Source organism: Furipterus horrens, unplaced genomic scaffold (genome assembly GCF_987537825.1).
Source record: "Furipterus horrens unplaced genomic scaffold, mFurHor1.1.pri manual_scaffold_1, whole genome shotgun sequence".
Lineage (NCBI taxonomy): Eukaryota > Metazoa > Chordata > Mammalia > Chiroptera > Furipteridae > Furipterus > Furipterus horrens.
Genome location: NW_028327171.1, coordinates 196,141,914 through 196,160,127, shown reverse-complemented (window position 1 = coordinate 196,160,127; position 18,214 = coordinate 196,141,914). Strand labels below are relative to the sequence as shown.

Here is an 18,214-nt window from a genome sequence, read left to right as displayed (position 1 = left end):
CCCAGAATACAACAAGGATGCCAGCCTGTCAAACCAAGCATGCCGTTGTCCAGAGACAGCCAACCAACCTGGAGTCTGCACGATCCTTCCCCTTGTGGGATGGCCACCCTCCCCTCCACATCCCCACTCTTATTAGGGATTTCTTGACCCACGGGTAGGTAGGACGACGACCATGTCCAGCTTGAAGCAGCTAGAGGAGCCCGAGACCTTCATCCATTGTCCTTTATAAGATTGTAAAGGGTCTTAAGTCTGAGAGGGAGGAATTGTTATTTTTTATTGTTAAAATATTTAACTAATTAATTAATTTTAAAAAAAGAAGAAGAAGAATATATGAAAGGGTGAGGCGGGAGAGCTTGTATGTACGACCCATGGGCATGGACTTGGAGAGGGGATTGTTGGGGAAGGGGGGTGCTGGGCGGAGGGGAGCAAAGGGGAAAAAAAAATTGGAACTATTGTAACAATATAATCAATAAAATATACTTAAAAAAAAAAATTAAATGAGCAAAAAAAAAAAAAAAAAAAAAAAAGAGTCTATCTGCACCTCCGAGAATGGCTGTGCAGTCCAACTCGGGAGTGACACGGTATCTGTCTCCTCCCGTGTTGAATCGACATCTTGCGATGACGCTGGAGTGTCCTCTCCAGTGAAGCTGAAGCTACAAAGCCTGGGCGGGGTGATATGGAGGGTCTGCTGTTGCCCATGCAGCAGACCCCCCCCCCCTCTTCGCAGCTGAAGGGTCCAAGGGAAAGACGGAGTCAATACAGCTTGGCTTCAGGGGCGCCGCAGGAGTTGCCGGTGTTGACTACAACGTCAAACCGCCTTAGGGACTCCGGCTCCGGATTTTCTGTCGGGGTTTACTCCCCTAGCCTTTCCCCTGAAGAGGTATGCCGCAAGGCAGCGGAGGTTTTTTGGAGTCAGAGTTTTCCTTCTCTGATGTGCCCTGACTGGAAGATCAAACCAGCGACACTTAGCTCGCAGGCCGACGCTCAATCCACTGAGCCAAACCAGCCAGGGATTAGGTAAATATACAGAGACAGAAATTAGATTATTGGTTGTTTAGGGCTTGGGAGCAGTTTAGGGGGAAAGGGGAGTACTTGCTAACAGGTACAAAGTTTTTGGAAGAGTTAAAGAAACATTCAAAAATTGACAGTGGTCATGGTACACAACTTTGTGAATAAACTAAAAGCCATTTAATTGTAGACTTTAAGTAGGTGAATTACATGGTATGTGAATTATATCTCAGTAAAGCTGTAATTTGAAAAAAGAGGGAATCAATAAAATGTGGTGAATGGCAACACGCATATATGTTTCTGATGGAGAAAATGAGCCACCCACTAGACTCCGTAATTTCCAGTTTGAGTCTCTTTGACATACCTAGAATGTCCACAAACACCATCATTCCTCAGTATTGTTTTAGGAGTGCTGGGTGATGCAATAAGACAGGAAACATAAACAAGAGGTATAATATTAGAAAGGAGGGAACCAGGTTATTACTTTCAGAAAGCCCACAAGAATCACCTAAAAATGATTTGCATTCCTAAAATACAGTAAGATAAAGTCATATATTAGATATACACAGAAGTCAATATATTCTAACATAACAGCAATAGCTAATAAGGAAAAAAATATCACTTTGAAATAACCTAAATATAATGTGAGGGGCTTCTCCAAGGAAAGAAAACAAATTTTTGTTAAGCAATAATAAATGAAGATTTAATAAAATGGAGATTTAAGAAAAAGAAGATCAAAACTATGAACAATAAAATGGCAATAAATACATATCTATCAACAATTGAATCTAGCCCTGACTGGTGTGGCTCAGTGCATTGAGTGCTGGCCTACAAACTGAAGGGTCTCCGGTTCGATTCCTGGTCAGAGCACATGCCTGCTTTGTGGGCCAGGTCCCCAGCTAGGGGCATGCAAGAAGCAACCAATCTATGTTTCTCTCCCTGTCTTTTTCCCTCCCTTCCCCTTTTTCTTCAAAAATTTTAATTAATTTAAAAAAATTGAATCTATAAAAACAAACTAAGCAAACAAGAACAGAGACAGAATCGTGGACACAGAAAGTGTTTTAATGGTTGCCATATGGGAGAGGGGTGTTGGGGAATGGGTGAAGAGGTGAGGGGACTAAAAAGTACAGAAAGGTAGTTAGAGAATAGCTATGGGGAAGTAAAGTACAGTATATGGAATGGAATAGCCATTATATGCATGACCCATGGACATGAACAATGGTGGGGGGATTGCCCGAGGGGAGTGGGGGTGCTGAGTGTGGAGGTCAAAGGGGGAAAAACTGGGACAACTGTAATAGCATAATCAATAAAATATAATTTAAAAATAAAATAAAATGGAGATACAGACCAGGTTTTTTGATAGGAAGACTAAATATTGTAAAGATATCAGCCCCCAAATTAACTTTTTAAAGCTTATTAAAATCCCTAGATAGGAAATATACATTGTTGGCAGTGCTAAATATGGTGAAATATTTCAAAAGCTTTCAAAATGTTCATACCCTTTGTCTCAAGGAAATCACTTAGAAGGGCAAAGCTTGATTCTCAAGATGCCCAATCTGCTCCTTTAAATCCTAGATGATAACTCTCAGGTCTCCCTCAAGGTCTTCTCATCCTCGGTTCCTTCACACAACCTTCACTCTCCTGGCTTCCAGAACTCTTCTGTATCCAGATGTTATCCCCTGAATGGACTATAGTTTATGCCTTTCTTTAAATGTGTCACTAACCTTGGTTGTTTAGGAAAGAGTAATGTGAGCAAAACCAAGTAGAACTGAACAGTTGTTACCACAATTTAGAAATAAGCCTATGACACACTGGAAATTGTTGACTGGTGGCTGGGTGTAGGATTTGGTAGTGGTTGTTTCTTAGAAAGTGTATCATGTGTTGGTATTAGGAGTATGCTTTACTGGGGTTTATCGAAGTTAATGGTCCTTGAGAAAGTAAAAATAAAAAGAGCTCTCTCCATGGCTTTCTGAAGGTAATAGAGAGGGAAATAAGTTAAGGAATGGTGGGAAGTGGACTTGCTTGATTCAAAGAACAGCCAGCTTAATTCCTACCATCTCTATTAAGAAAAATAAAAATCCACTCTTAAAAGCAGTAAACCTGATTTTTCTGTTCACTTTCTGCTTCTTGATACAAAAATAATATACATTTAAATTGCAAAAAAGACAACTATATACAAAGTGAAAGACTTGCTTTTCCAATGTGTTCCCTCCCTCAAGTGAATTATCATTATATTCCTCTTTAAACCATCATGAGATTATGCTATGATCTTTAAAACCACTTTAGTTTTTATCTCCAGTATTATGCATAGCTTTGTGTGTGTGTGTGTGCATGTGCAAAATACAATATTACATTGCGTTAGTCTTTTATTTTTTGTAATATCAGTTACTACTAATTTATTCTCCTTGGCATTGTAATTTCTCTTTAGGTATAATATACATTGTCCTCAGATGTTATTTTTATGTAAAATTTTCATGTAAACTATGTATTCACTTGAAAGTATCCATCTCTCTTCAATTATTTTCAGCTATTTACAAATTAAATTTCATTTTTTTCCTGTATCAAAATCGGCATGTGTATACATTTGCACTAATAGAGAGAAATAAAGGCAGATTTTATCTTGTTAATGTATGAACAGCTGGACTCTTTGAAGCCCACACGGTATTGGTTAAGTGAGGAGGGATCTGCATAACCATTGGTTCCACACTCCTGGATGGAGTTTGAGGGCCAACAGGTGAGGTAACTGTGGGAGGCAGGCAGATGCGAGACACCAGGCCAAATGGGGACAACTGTCCACAGGAGAGCACATGCCCCAGTGGGAGCATGCTGTCCCTATCACAGCCAATATCATCACATATTAGAGTTCATGTCTCGTTCTGCTAGGGGTAAGGATTTTTCAAAAAGAAGCCCCCAAATCTGGATTTTTATGTGAAATTTCCCAATTATTAAATCGGCTCATTTTTTAAAAAACACTTAAGAATTTTTAAAAAATCTTCAGGCTAAATATGACCCTCAGACTGCCAAATCTGCAACCCCTTTATATTGGTATACTTGTCAGCAGCAAAAGAAACCTAATTTTCCAGATTTGTGATGTGTTCATGGGGGAGATAGTGAAAAACTATGCTATTCACTCATCAGAGAAAGGGTACTATTGAATTTACAACACAAAGTTCTACATTCATGTTTACCCTGTGGGCTTTCCGTCTACTTTGAGAACTCCACCGCATTCCTCTTATACCACACCGTAACTGTGAAGTTGGTCTTTGGAAGTAGGGCTCCCCATATGTTGGTCTTCAAGCCCCTACACCACACTACAAAGGAATAAGAATACAAAAGAAGTTTCAACATCTTCATTTTCCAGCCTCCAGTGGTTTAAACCAAAGGGTTCTTTTGGAGCAAAAATACTATGTCTTTTCTTTCTCAGAGTTGCTGAGAAATTATAATTAGAGGTTTTCCTGTTGTGTAAAGGAAAGGAATTCCAGTTCTCCTCATCTGCAAGATTTCTGTTCTCAATGACTTGCTTTCCTGTCCCATTTCTCTTTCTGCAGGTAATAGAGGGAAAGCTGGCTCCATTCCTGGGCAAGGTCATTAAATTTGCCACCTCACACGTGTACAGCTGCAGTCTTTGCAGCCAGAAGGGGTTCATCTGTGAAATCTGCAACAATGGAGAGATCCTCTACCCTTTTGAGGATATTTCAACAAGCAGGTACAAAATCTCTTGTCTTATAAACCTATACCTGAATGTGGCACATACAGTTTTATTTGGCCAGATCAGGCCAATATTTGTGAAGGTATGTATCTCTGTCTCTTACCCTGTATCAGATTTCCCTTATTGTTAGAGAATAATTTTTACCCTTTGGTTTTTTATATCTATTCCCAACTCACTTCACTACCTTTATCCAGAATGAGATAACAGAGTTGCAAGGAAACATCACCTAGGTCTGCCTTATTAGGTAACGAAGCATGTTCAGATTCATTTTTAGAATGAAGATTGGGGAGGAAGAATCCTCATAGCCATTTCAGGGCCAAGTGATAGAAGGCGGGAAATCCCAGCCTCAGAGGAAGGCCAAAACTGGGGTGGATTACTAGGAATAAAACTAGAGGGCTCTGGTGAACAGCTGTCTGGCTCACCACACGCTTTTGTCCACAGATGCCCTGCTGTGCAGTGATGAAAGTTTTAGGACCAAAGGAGAGAAAAGTGGGAGTTTATGTGGGATTATTTTTCTGACCAAAGTAACATTTGGGCATCATCACATCCATTGATTGATGGATGATTTTTCCCCCTACTAACTTGAGAGCAGAATTTTTACCATTGCTTTTCTTGAGTCTCAAAATGATACATATCACTTTTCCTTTAATCCAAAAAGCATAATAGAAATATACACTCTGTGTGTGTGTGTGTCTTTCTGTGTCTCTGTGTGTGTGTGTACACTGGCTTCTTTGGGCATGAATGTTATGATCCATTTCCCACCCTGCAGGGCTCACTTACACTGTGGTTCAGACAGAAGGTGAAGCATGAAGCCAGGGAGAGTTGAAGCATGTAGGGTAGAGTTAAGATATTAAGAGTTGACTCAGCCCTTCTGGCCTCGTCTTAAACCAAAGAATCTTTGCAAACATCAAGGAACTTTGGTCATTCCCACACACAGAAAGACAAACATATAAAAACACGGACAAAAACACACACTTGCCAGCCTCCAGTTTCTTGAGTGAACAGGTACTTAGCTCATAGACTAGAGATGATATACTGCTTTAAAATGTACACCACACAAAAAATTATACACAAATGTTCATAACAGTAGTATTCACCATAGCCCCAAAGTGGAAACAACATAAATGTCTATCAATTGATGAGGGGATAAATAAAATGTGGTATGTCCACATAATGGAATATTATTCAGCCTAAAAAAGAATGAGTACCAGTATGTTCTGCCATGTGGAGGAACCTTGAAAACATTATGCTAAGTGTAACAAGTCAGACATATATTTTATATTCTAATTATATGACTTGTTCCAAGTAAGCAAATCCATAGAGACAAAGTAGATCATTGGTTGCCTGGGGCTTGGGGGAAGGGAAATAGGGATGACCAATGTATGCAGATATTTTAGGGAGGCAATGGAAACGTTTTGCAATTAGATTATGGTGATAGTTCCATGGTCTTGTGAATACAGTAAAAATCAGTGAATTGTATACTTTAAAAGAGTGAATTTTACATCATGTGAATTATATCACAATAAAAAAGTTGAATAAAAAATACAAATTAAATTTAAAAATGCTTTAAACTGAGCCCTGGCTGGTGTGGCTCACTTGGTTGGACTGTCATCCCATAGCCAAAAGGTTGCAGGTTTGATTCCTAGTCAGGACACATACTTAGGTTGCAGGCTTAATCCCCGGTCTGGGCATGTACAGTCCCTGGTCCAGGCGCATGCAAGAGGCAACCAATTGATATTTCTCTCTCACACCCGTGTTTCTCTCTCTCTTTCTCTTTCTTCCTCTTTCTATAAAAGCAATGAAAAATGTCATCAGGTAAGGATAAAAAATTTTTTTAATGCTTAAACTGAATAAACCATTGCTGGACCACAAAACAAGTCTCAATAGATTTTAAAAATTGAAACTATACTAAGTATGTTCTCTGACACATAGAATTAAGATTCTCCAGTAAAAAAGAATCTGAGAAACCCCAAATTATTTGGAAATAAAACAATACATTCTAAAAACTCATGTGTCAAAGAAAATATCAATCACAGAAGACATTTTATAATATTTTTAAATGAATGAAAATGAAATACAAAATTTCAAACTATTTGGAGTACAGCTAAAATAATGCTTAGAGTGAAATTTGTAGCTATAAACAGCTATATCAACTCAGTAGGGAGGGGCCTTTGTTGCTCAGACATCTACAGAAATCTTGTCCATTGGAAACTTTCTTTTTAAAAAAATTAAGGATTTGATCTTTTTATAAAGTCTACCACTCAAATTTTTATTCATCTTCATCCTCACTTTGTTTTCTTAAATCATGAACTGAATAGCTCAACCTTAATTTTAACATAGGCCTCATTTTTATGTACAGAGAGAGATTATGTGCAAAACCATACCTAGTTTTCACAGAATTACACAAATAGATGCATTCTATGAGTTGCGTTACACGCAGCCCTTTTCTTAAATAAATTAATTAATTAAATAACCCTATATCAGAAAAGAGGAAAGAAGGGCTCAAATCAATAGCCTGAAATTCCTCCTTAAGAAACTAGATAATAACAAGTAAACTAAATCCAAAGCAAGAGAGGAAGGAAAAAGTAAAGATTAGAGCAAATATCAGTGAAATAAAAACCAGAAAAACAATATATCAGTGAAACCACAAGTTGGCTCTTTGAAAAGATCAACGAAATTGATCGCCCTTTAGGTAGACTGACCAAGAAATTAGGAGAGAAAGCACAAAACCAGGAATGAAAGAGCTATAGCAATTAAAAGAATTGTAAGGAAGTCTGTATAAACAACTCCATACAACTTAGATGAAATAGGTAAATTTCTAAGATGACAGATTACCAAAAGTGACTCAAGAAGAAATAGAACTATGAATAGACCTGTAACAAGTAAAGAAATTGAATTAGTAATTTTTAAATCTTTCCATGAAGAAGACAAATGGTTTTACCGGTGAATTTTGTTTAATATTTAAAGAAAGAATACAAATCCTTCACACAAGAGGGACATTTCATAGTGATAAATGGGTCAGTTATCCAAGCGATTGTTATAATCCTTAATGTACATGAACAGAGAATCAAAATTCATGAAGCAAAAACTGAGAACTGCAATGAGATATATATATCTCATATATCAATATCAATGTGTCTGTGTGTATGTGTGTGTGTGTGTGTGTGTGTGCATGCATACATATATATATATATAAGAAAGTTTCATTTCACAGGAACTGGACAGGCACATCCTGATATTTACAAAGACCAGGGAGAAAAAAAACAAATGGACGCCTTTAGCTTCCCAGCCTGAACCCGGTCCTGAGTTCCAAGGCCACACACATGTACATGTAGACACCTCAACTGCCTCGTCCTAACCTCATATACCACTTCCCCAGCTGAAGTCACCCCTCAGGTCTATGAGGACAGAGTGGCACCAGGATCAGCCCCCAGAAAGACAAGCCCTGAGGGGAAAGCTCATGCAGCTCTGGGAATAGACTTTGGGGGCAAGGAATTCTGAGGCCTGGGGTGCCTGGTCTAGAAGGAAGGGGCGCCAGGTAGCCACCTTCTCAGCGAGTAAGAGCTGCAGCCAGAGGAGAACCTAAAGCACAGAGCCGAGGTCAGCAGCCCATTTGCCCAAATCTAAGGGGAGCACTTGGAAGTTCTACTGGGGATCAACTCTTGTAATGCAATATTCCATCTTTCGTTCTTATAGGATTATGATAAAGTAATCATGTCATAAGAGAGGCTTTGCTGTACTAGAACAGGCTGTGGGTTGGGATCAGGGCGTCTGAGTTAAGACCCTAGCCACAAAGCCTAGGATCAGGAATTATACTTCTTAGACTTACTCCTCACAGCACCAAGCATCATGATGGCCCATAGTAAGACCTAATGAACACTTCATATTTGTAATGTCGAAGACTATTGAGATTCCAAACTGAAGTTGGTTTTCAAGTTGGTTTTTTTGTAAATCTAACTCAAGGTCCAAACCTGTCCCTAAGAGCTGGATGCCCCTTTTCTTTCTTACATGATCTAAAAGTCCCCAGTGTCTAAAAGTAGACATGTACTGTGGTAACTATATTCTTTGCATGATTGTGGTTTCGGATTTGAAATTCTTAGAGGGCAGGCATAAGTTTAAAATTACATCCTGCAGATAAATGACTAGTAAATAAAAATGCAAGGCATCTTCTGCAAGCATTTGAGGGGTCCCCTGCCATTTTCAGGAAGATTTTCACTCAACAGATGACCCATTCGACACAGTGATGCCTTTGATTTCTGGGGGAGGAACAAACTTTTCCCTACCATTAGGGCTTTTCTGGATAGTCTAATAATTAAATAGACATGAAACAGAATAGTAAGAAAAAATAACCAAATTTAATGCATATATATGTATGGGAACCCCATATACATGACCGAGTAAGAGACCCCACATGCAGGAGAGGATCAGAGGTAGAAAGCAGGGATGAAGTGCATAAGACGTCCTGAGCTAGGGATGAGGTAAGGTGCCTTGGGGGCTGCAAAGGGTCATTGCAGGATGATAAGAAGAGCAGAGCTTTAGTAAATAGAAGTTTGTCCTGCCGTATATATGTATATATATAAAATCTCCACTATTATAGCTAGAGACTTTAACACCTCTCTATCAGTAACTGGCAGGACCGGCAGGCAGAAAATTAGTAAGCATATAGCTAAACCGCAAAGCATTATCAATTACCTGGATCCAGTTGATATCTTTGTCAATCATGTGGTTCATCCAATAACAACAGAATAAATATTCTTATGAAGCTCACATGAAACATTTACCAAGAGAAATCCATTCTGGGCCATAAAACATAATCTGAACTTAAAAGCCTAGAAATTATGCAAAGTATGCTCTCAGACCACAATGAAATTAAACTAGTAATCAATAATAGAAAGATACCTGGAAAACGCCAAAACATTTGACAAGTAAACAATATGCTTCTAAGTAACACGAATGGATAACTTATGTCCACACAAAAATCTGCACACGGATATTTATAGCAGCTTTAACATAACCACCCCACACTGGAATCAACCAGGTGGATGGGTAAGTAAAATGTGGTACAGCTGCCCCTTAAACAGCACAGGGGCTAAGGGCCCTGACCGTGCATATAAGTGCCATCGGTCCTCTGCATATGTGGGTTCCCAGCCTCGGAGTTGACCCTTGAACAACACGTTTGAACTGACTGATGCCGGATGTTGACTATATATTCATACAAAGGAATATTAATCAGCAATAAAAGAAATGAGCACTCAAGCCTCAAAGAGACACAGAGGAACTTGAAATGCATATTACTAAGTGAAAGAAGCCAATCTGAAAAGGCTACATACTGTATGATTCCAACTATACGATATTCTGGGAAAGGCAAAACTGTGGAGAGAGTTAAAAATGAGTGATTACCAGGGGCTTGGGACAGGTTAGGGACGGATGAATGGGTGAAGCACAAGAGACTTTTAGGGCAGTGAAATTATTCTCTATGCTTCTGTAATAGTGCATAGGTGACATTAGGCATTTGTCAAAAGTCATAGAACTATGCAACACGGAATGAACATTAAACTGTGGGCTTTAGTTAATAATAATGTATCAATATCAGTTTATTAACTGTGACAAATATACCACACTAATGTAAAATGTGGATAACAAGGAAAACTGGGGGTGGGGGGGCGAGTAATATGGGAACTCTGTAATATGTGCTCAATTTTTCTATAAATCAGAACTGTCCCAAAAAGTAAAGTCTGCTGAAATAAAACAGTTTATCCAATTAACAGTTGCAAAGTTCAGAGCTGAATGACTTTAATAATTTTATTAAAACAATTTTAAATTTACAGAAAAATCACAAAGGTAGTACAGATTTCCCATATACTCCCCACCCAGTTTCCGCTATTAACATCTTACATTAGTGGGATACATTTGTTACAATTAATGAACCAATATTGATATGTTATTATTAGCTAAAGTTCATAGCTGTTTCCAGTTTTCTTACTTTTTACCTAATATCCCTTTTCTGTCCCAGCACCCAGAGTACATTTAGTCACATCTTCCTAGGCTCCTCTTGACTTTAGGCTAAAGTTTCTCAGACTTTGTTTTTTTACCTCTGTGACAGTTTTGAGAATCCCTCTATTGGGATATATGTGGTGTTCCTCTTATGGTTAGACTGGGTTTTACAGTTTGGGGAGGAAAACCACTTAGTTAGTCTTCTTCGACCCACATCTCCCCGCTTCCCATACTGTTCTCTTTGGAGGAAGTCACTTTGTGCAGCCCACACTTAGGGACTGGGGAGTTATGTTCAACCCTGCTTGAGAGTGGAGCATATACAAAATTATTTGAATTTTTTTTTTTTTTTTTTTTTTTTTTTTTGCTATTTAAAATTTTTTTCATTAACTGTATTGGGGTGACAGCGCTTAATAAAATTATATAGGTCCCAAGCGTACATTTCTGTGGTACATAATCTTATATTACATTGTGTGCTCATCACCCAAAGTCAAATCTCCTCTGCCACCATGTATTTGACCCTCTTTACCATTCTGCTTAAGGGATTTGTCTTTTCTTTTTCTTCCCCATTTATTTATATTTTCAATTATTTGTTCATATCAGTATGGACTTGTGCAGATTTAGTTTATACTTTGGGTTATAATCCAATACTACTTTGTTTTGTTGCTAAAACTTCCAGCTTTGGCCATTCAGCTCTTTCATTTGTCTCCCGTGTCCTATTGACATACCCAGTGATGGTGGGGTTTTGTGTTTGAACATTTCCTTACTTCCTGGCACTACCAGATGTTCCAGGCTCCAATTCTTTCTGCTGTAACCCTAGAAGCAGCTATTTCTTCAACGAGCCCCATTCCCCTTATTGGAGAGCAATAGAAACCAAGATCACCCTTTTAAAGCGCTTGCTCAGTTCCAGGACTCGTCCCTTGACCGGGGCAGAGGTCGTCCCCTTGGTCTGCATATCACAAGCTCCTGTGAGACCCTCAGAGGCTCCCCAGGTAACTCTGCATCACAGCATAAGAACGATATTCCCCAAAGAGAGCCGAGAGCCTTGGTCCTAGTTGGGGCTGCTGGCTTCTCTCAGCCAAAACTACACATTAGCACGTCTGTGGGCTCCTGAGGGCCTTTACCCAGGAGGAAAGAAGTCTTAGCTAATTAGGGTCCTCTGTTTCTCACTTGCTTAGACTCAGTCCTCTAAGCTTGCACAGTCATCTCAGTCCAAAGGAGCCCTGATCAGTCTTTCTGGACTTCCAGGATGATAGTGCTTTTCACAAACCTGTTGAGCTATTCCTTGATGTTTAGTTTCCAGTTAAACACTAGCAGTGGTTTATACAAGTCTATAGGAAAGGACAAAAAGAAACCCTAATAAAAGGCTTAGTAAAAGAATCTTTAATCAGAAATAGAGTAATAGATGTAAAACATGTCCATAAAGATGTGCTGTGTAAATAAAAATAAACTTGAAATTTATATGTAACTGAAATCTTCATGGATGGGGTCATATGATATTTGGGATTTGCTTCATAATAATCTGATAGAGGGAGAGAGGGGACAGATATATATGAAAGATTTATCATTGTTGAAGCTAGGTGATAAGTACACAAAGGTTTATTATACTATTCTCTCTATGTTGACATTTTCCATAATAAAACATGTTTAAAAATCTATATGTAAAAATCTTAGAACTGAAGTATTTAGTGAATTTGGTACCACATATCTGTGACCAGCTTGCTAAATTCAGCACCTCCATGTCCTCAGAAATATACTTAATATCCTTTGAGATCCAAATATTATTGAATAGTATAATTTAGTTTTTAAAAATCCACAAGTATTCCAACTATTTGATTCTTTCAATAAATGATTTATTTAGTGTACTATGTTTGTGTATTGGGCTAGGTTCTAGAGACACAGAGTGAATATGGCATACTCCTTACTCACAAATAGCTGAGTCTCTGGTAAGGAAGATGCTCACTGAGCCATTAAAAGGTTGTATTCAAGTGTGGAAAAAGCCACAGTAAAAGGTGTGAACCTGAAGCTCCAGCAAAAGGTATCATCCACCGCAGTGACGTACATTATAGATGGAAAAGAAGTTCCACAATTTCTAAAAATGTTAGAGAGCTTTATATTGGACTCTAAAGCACTGCTTTAGGTAATTTAGTATTAGAATATACTTGGTTTTAACATGCTTATTTGACTAAGACCATATAGCAAACAGTCAACTCCTCAGACTTTCTTTTCCTTATTAAATTAATTGTTATACTGGAGAAAACTTCACAAATGTGTAACTTTAAAATAATAGCCTCAGTATTAATTTTTAGAACACCATCTCTGGCAAACAAAGAGAATGTTCTGTGTTTGTACGGGAATAGTACTAATAATATTTACTAGTACTAATGCTAGTAATTTACACATCTCATCATTTAAGTCATAGGCCAGTGGTCTGAAGGAATATTGTTACCTTCGTTTTAATCACAAGGAAACATAGGTTCAGAGAAGGCAATTACCATGGCCTAAAAGATAAGGCCAAAACTTGAACCCAAACATATCTAACTCCCAAATCCAGGCTTTTTTCATTATATATCACTGTTCCTTCTGTACCTGTAGTCTTCAAACCATTTTTGCAGCATGAGCCATAAAGAAATTGGAAAAAAAATTGTGTAACTCTATCATTAAAGAAGCCTCTCCCAAAACTGTTATTTTGAATTTTGCTTTGATTTGCCACCTGGACGTTGTTACATTTAGAGCCATGACCCTGAGTTAGATTGGGGGAGGGGCTGCTGTTAGGGGAGTTGGGAAGGGGATCCTAGCTGAGCGAGCCCCTGTGAGCCTCAGGGCCGCTGGACAGGCCTATCTGTTGCCCCATACACCCTCCCCTCCATCCTGAAGCTAATGTGGGCAGTTTTACCTTGAGATATCCCTTCCTCTCAAACATCAATTAACTACATATCTCTCTCAAATTGAAATAGGAAAGCATTAGAAGCCAAATCACAAGGTTTTAACTATAACAGGAAGAGCCATCTCAAGACTGCTTTACTTAAGACTAATGCAGCATTTACCCTCCCAGAGGACTAAAGCCGAAGAAGCCCAGCTTGAGGAGAAAGAAACATTCTGTGAACACAATGGTCAAATTCCACATCCCAAAGAAACAGAAATGACAACACAGGCCCTCTAACTTTTCAGAATTCCAAATCAGAAGATTGGACTGATACTGTTCTAAGACTTAAGGGAAAACAATGACAAGCAAAAAACTTGCATAAATCCACAAAATAACCCAGAATATAGTTGTTGTTTTTTTAATCCTTAAATTGCCTCCCATCCAGCAGCTTAATTCTGCCATCTCCACAGATCACCAATCTTCTCTTGCTTTTAAGGACAGAATGCTGCTTCACACATTTCTGTGAAGATGCCATTCCTGAATCTGGAAATGCTTTTAGATCCCAAGTACATAAATCCTTCATCTTAAAAACACTCATCATGCAGTTAACATGGGACTTAGAAAATATACCAGCTACCATGAATCAGTGCCGTCCTTTCTATCTGACCCATTTGGCTTTGTTGAGCTTTTCATGCAACATACAAATCACCCCCCCAGGTTTCCCAATGTGGAAAATGCTGCACTTCTAGACTTCATGAGCCCCATGCCATTGTTGGTGGTATTAGGATGTGGGTGTACTTCACACTGAATTCAGTGTGTTTATACAGTAAACTTTCCATAAATATTTACTGTTTGGTTCAGCTCTCCCAGGTATGTTATGAGCATTCATTAAGAACACTGACAGCCCTGACTGGTGTGGCTCAGTTGGTTGGGCTTCATGCTGCTAAGTGGAAGGCCACCGGTTTGATTCTTGGTCAGGGCACATGCCTGGGTTGCAGGTTTGATCCCCAGTCATGGCATGTATGTGAGGTAACTGATCGATGTTTCTCTCTCTCCCTTTCTCGCGCCCTTTCCATCTCTCTAAAAATAAATAAGTAAAATCTTAAAAAAAAAAATACAAAAAATTTTAAAGAAACTGATTAGTTAAGAAAATTTAAAATACTTGCCCTAAATGAAGTCAGATAAAGACAGATACTATATGATCTCATTTACATGTGAGATCTAAAATGAAAAAGAAAAACTCATATACAGAAAAAAGATTGGTGGTTGCCAGAGACAGGGTGGAGGGGTGAACAGAATGGGCATAGCTGGTCAAAAGGTACAAACTTTCAGATTTCAGATAAGTTCTGGGGTTGTAATGTATAGCATGGTGACTGAAGATAACAATATTTTACCATATATTTGAAAGTTGCTTAGAATGTAGATTTTAAAAGTTCTCATCATAAGAAAAAAGTTTTGTAACGGTGAGGTGATGGATGCTAACAGACTTAACTGTGGTAATCATTTCACTATATATATAATCAAATCATCATGTTGTATACCTGAAACTACTACAATGTTATATGTCAATTTTATCTCAATACAACTTGGGGGAAAATTCTTGCAAAGATAGAGGAGCATAGTGAAAGTCCAAAGTAACACTACAGCTTTGCATATAAGGTTGAAGCAACAGATCTACCATTGAAAGTATTTCTCTGGCAGGAGCATCAGCTTGCCCAGGCCAATAGCATTCACTTGCTCTAGAGAAGGCATCCTAGGAGGTGTCATCCTGTGTGAGGGACATCTGCAGCTCAGTGGTTACTCTTCTAAAAGGGCTGTGTGTTTTCTCAAGCGGTGGGCTTTAAAGCAGATTGAGCATTCCTTGCCAGTTTTTCTTTGTGTGCAGTATTTGACCACTCCCTCCCTGCCTCCAAGAAATCAACGATTGCACACAGGACCTTGAACTTATCAACACCAAACTCTTACCAGTTGAGTTAACATACTCTGACACTCCATCAGATCACACATTTCAAGAACATTTCCTACACCTCTCTAGTGAGAACAAACACTGGCCTTATGGAAAAGTCCATAGCAAGTGAGTTTCTTACAGGGCTTATTCTCGTTTCCATTTTTTAAACCTGTTTTGTAAAAGTTAGCTTACAGAAAAAGAAGGTCTCTCAAAGAACTTGCTGTCATCCATCTGGCCAACTCTAGAAACGTCCCACTTGTCCTGAAGAACGTGAGGACTCCTCTCAACACACTTGACCTTTTCAGTTGGTCTTTGTCATTTTGCATTTCATTGTAATCCCTACCAAACTGGCCCTGAGGACCTCAACTTGTTGGGACATGCACTTTGTTCCTGGCTGTGGTGCTTTCTACCCTTCTTCAAGCTTCATGTACACATGAAGCTTCCGATAGCTAAGTGTAGTCAAACCTTATAAAGGTTTATTTAAAAAGAGAAATCGACTGCTTTAATACAAAGTATAGAGTTACATCTTCCCCTAGAAGATGCGGAGAGGCACAGTTTTTCTCAGCACAACACGCACAGCCCATAAAGACTTGTGTTTTCTGTCACCCCGCTTCTCTTTGATGTGTCCTTGGAACAGAAATGTGGACATGGCTTTGTCACTTATTTATGTGCCTAGGAAAATCATCAAATCCCAGATTTGCCAGCAGCCTTACAAAGGTTCTTCCATGTTTCTGGGGAGCCAGTTCTAGTTTGTTACTTTTCGAAAGAGAGTTTCATGTTCGGGCAGGAATTTTTTTGGCGGGGGTGAGGGGAGTAAAACAAAACTCCGGAGGAGCGGAGAGAATCATTGCCCGGAGCTGGTCTTTCCTCGCGGCTTCCTATTTGCTCAGCCTTTGCTGCTGCAAGTCCTTGCACAAGCTGACTGAATACCTGGATTATGCCCTCATCGGGACTAGAATACACTCACATTACATACCTTTTTCTAGCTAATCAGCCTGACACATTCCTTTGTGGGGAAACGGTTCCAAAACAAACACTGTCAGTGCATCTAATTAGCAGGTCTGTGGGCAGTGCTTGGCAGCCCTGTTACATCCTGTTCAACAATAGAGAACAACAGTCTTGGCTGGGTCCGGCTTAAGGGAGGGAACAGCTTCCCTTAAGCATATACACTTTCTTAATGATATTTCCTTTCTGTGGCTTTTCTTGGGAAGCAGCCACTCAGTGAGTATTGTAATGAGGTGTGGGATCCTCAAAACAGCTACAGGAAATTTGGACCCGTCTTCATAGGTACCTTTGTGGAGGAACCATAAATTTCTATCTCCTTGTTCCTTCCTCTCTCTGGTATTGAAGAGGAGCATATTGAGGAATTTTCTCCATGGTGATCTAACACTGATGGTAGAAGACAAGACTCCAGCCTGTGTTCTAGAATCATAAGCCGGAAGGGACTGTGGAGAGCACGTAGACATTTGGGGGACAGAAAAACTGAAGCCCAGAGATCTCCCGGGTTTCATGAGAGGCAGAAGCAGGCTAGTGACTTACCAAGATGGAATTCTTCTGTTCTTAGGCTATATGGCTGCCCGCTTGTAAGTGTATTTGTGTTGGTGAAGGTTTTCTTTTATTAAAAACTCTAGCACGGTGCCTTTTTTTTTTTTTTTTGGCTTTTTAAAACTTTGGTCAAAGAGTAACTTGGTAAATAACATTTCACCTTGGCCTGGTGACTCCTATAGTCACATGTCAAAATGTCTCAGAATGTCTGACACAGACAAGACTTTTGTGAAACCCGCAGGACTGACCTGACCCTTCATGCCATTAAGCCACTTGATAAATACGGTGAATTTATAAACACAGTCTTAGCTGGTGAGGCCAGCATTGTTTTTTGGAGCCATTTGGTCACTTGAATAGATGGCTATCATCTCCACCTAGGCACATTGCTTACCAAGCTTCTAGTGAGGTGTCTGGTTAATATTGTGTTAATTATCTTATCTCTAAACATATTAGGCAACATAATTTTTTTATTTTGAGGGAGAACGTTCATCACTGTTTAACCCATATTTTAACTTTCTAACCAAAATTAATTGATGTTTATTAAAGAAAATTTGAAAAGTACACAAAAATATAAAGAAAATGTCTCCAACATATGTGTATACATATATTTATGATAAACTTGAGATCACATTGAAAACATAATTGTATATCTAGCTTTTTTGTCATATCCAATCCAGGAAAATAATAACATTTAATTTATAAACTTTTACTGATGGGTGCTTTAACAGGACACAGTTTAATTGGATCTAAAATCATTAAGATCCATTTAGTAAATAGAGGCAGGCTGGTCCACAGAAAGGTCACTGGCCTAAGAATAAGGAAGTCTACATGTCGTTCCTAGCTCTGCCACTGCTTTGCTGTGTGACCTTTGACAGACCCCCTGCCCAATCATATACCAGGTATATGGCACTGATTTAAGTATTGACCAAAGAAGTGAGAGCTTTACTTCAGCTTTATTGCTTAGCATTTTGTATTAGTCTATTGGATAGTCTGTCATGATGTTTTCAGTAAAGTTGACTGATTTTGCCAGAATTTACCTGTAGAGATTAAGATGGAAATTCACACTGTCCACCATTTTGAAATAATGTAAGCTTCATGAGGAAACAGGCGTTTTCTCTTTTGCTTTCTGCCCCATCCTCTTCATCTA

General features: G+C 38.9%; 1 protein-coding gene across 1 annotated transcript in view; it reads left to right on the top strand.

Moving 5' to 3' along the window:
- The window catches only part of PLEKHM3 (pleckstrin homology domain containing M3), a 170,390-nt gene that overhangs the window by 139,431 nt on the left and 12,745 nt on the right, over positions 1-18,214 (top strand). The window contains exon 7 of the mRNA XM_090282988.1: positions 4,557-4,714. Coding sequence (XP_090139114.1) covers positions 4,557-4,714 — 158 coding nt within the window. The remainder of the gene's footprint in view (positions 1-4,556; positions 4,715-18,214) is intronic.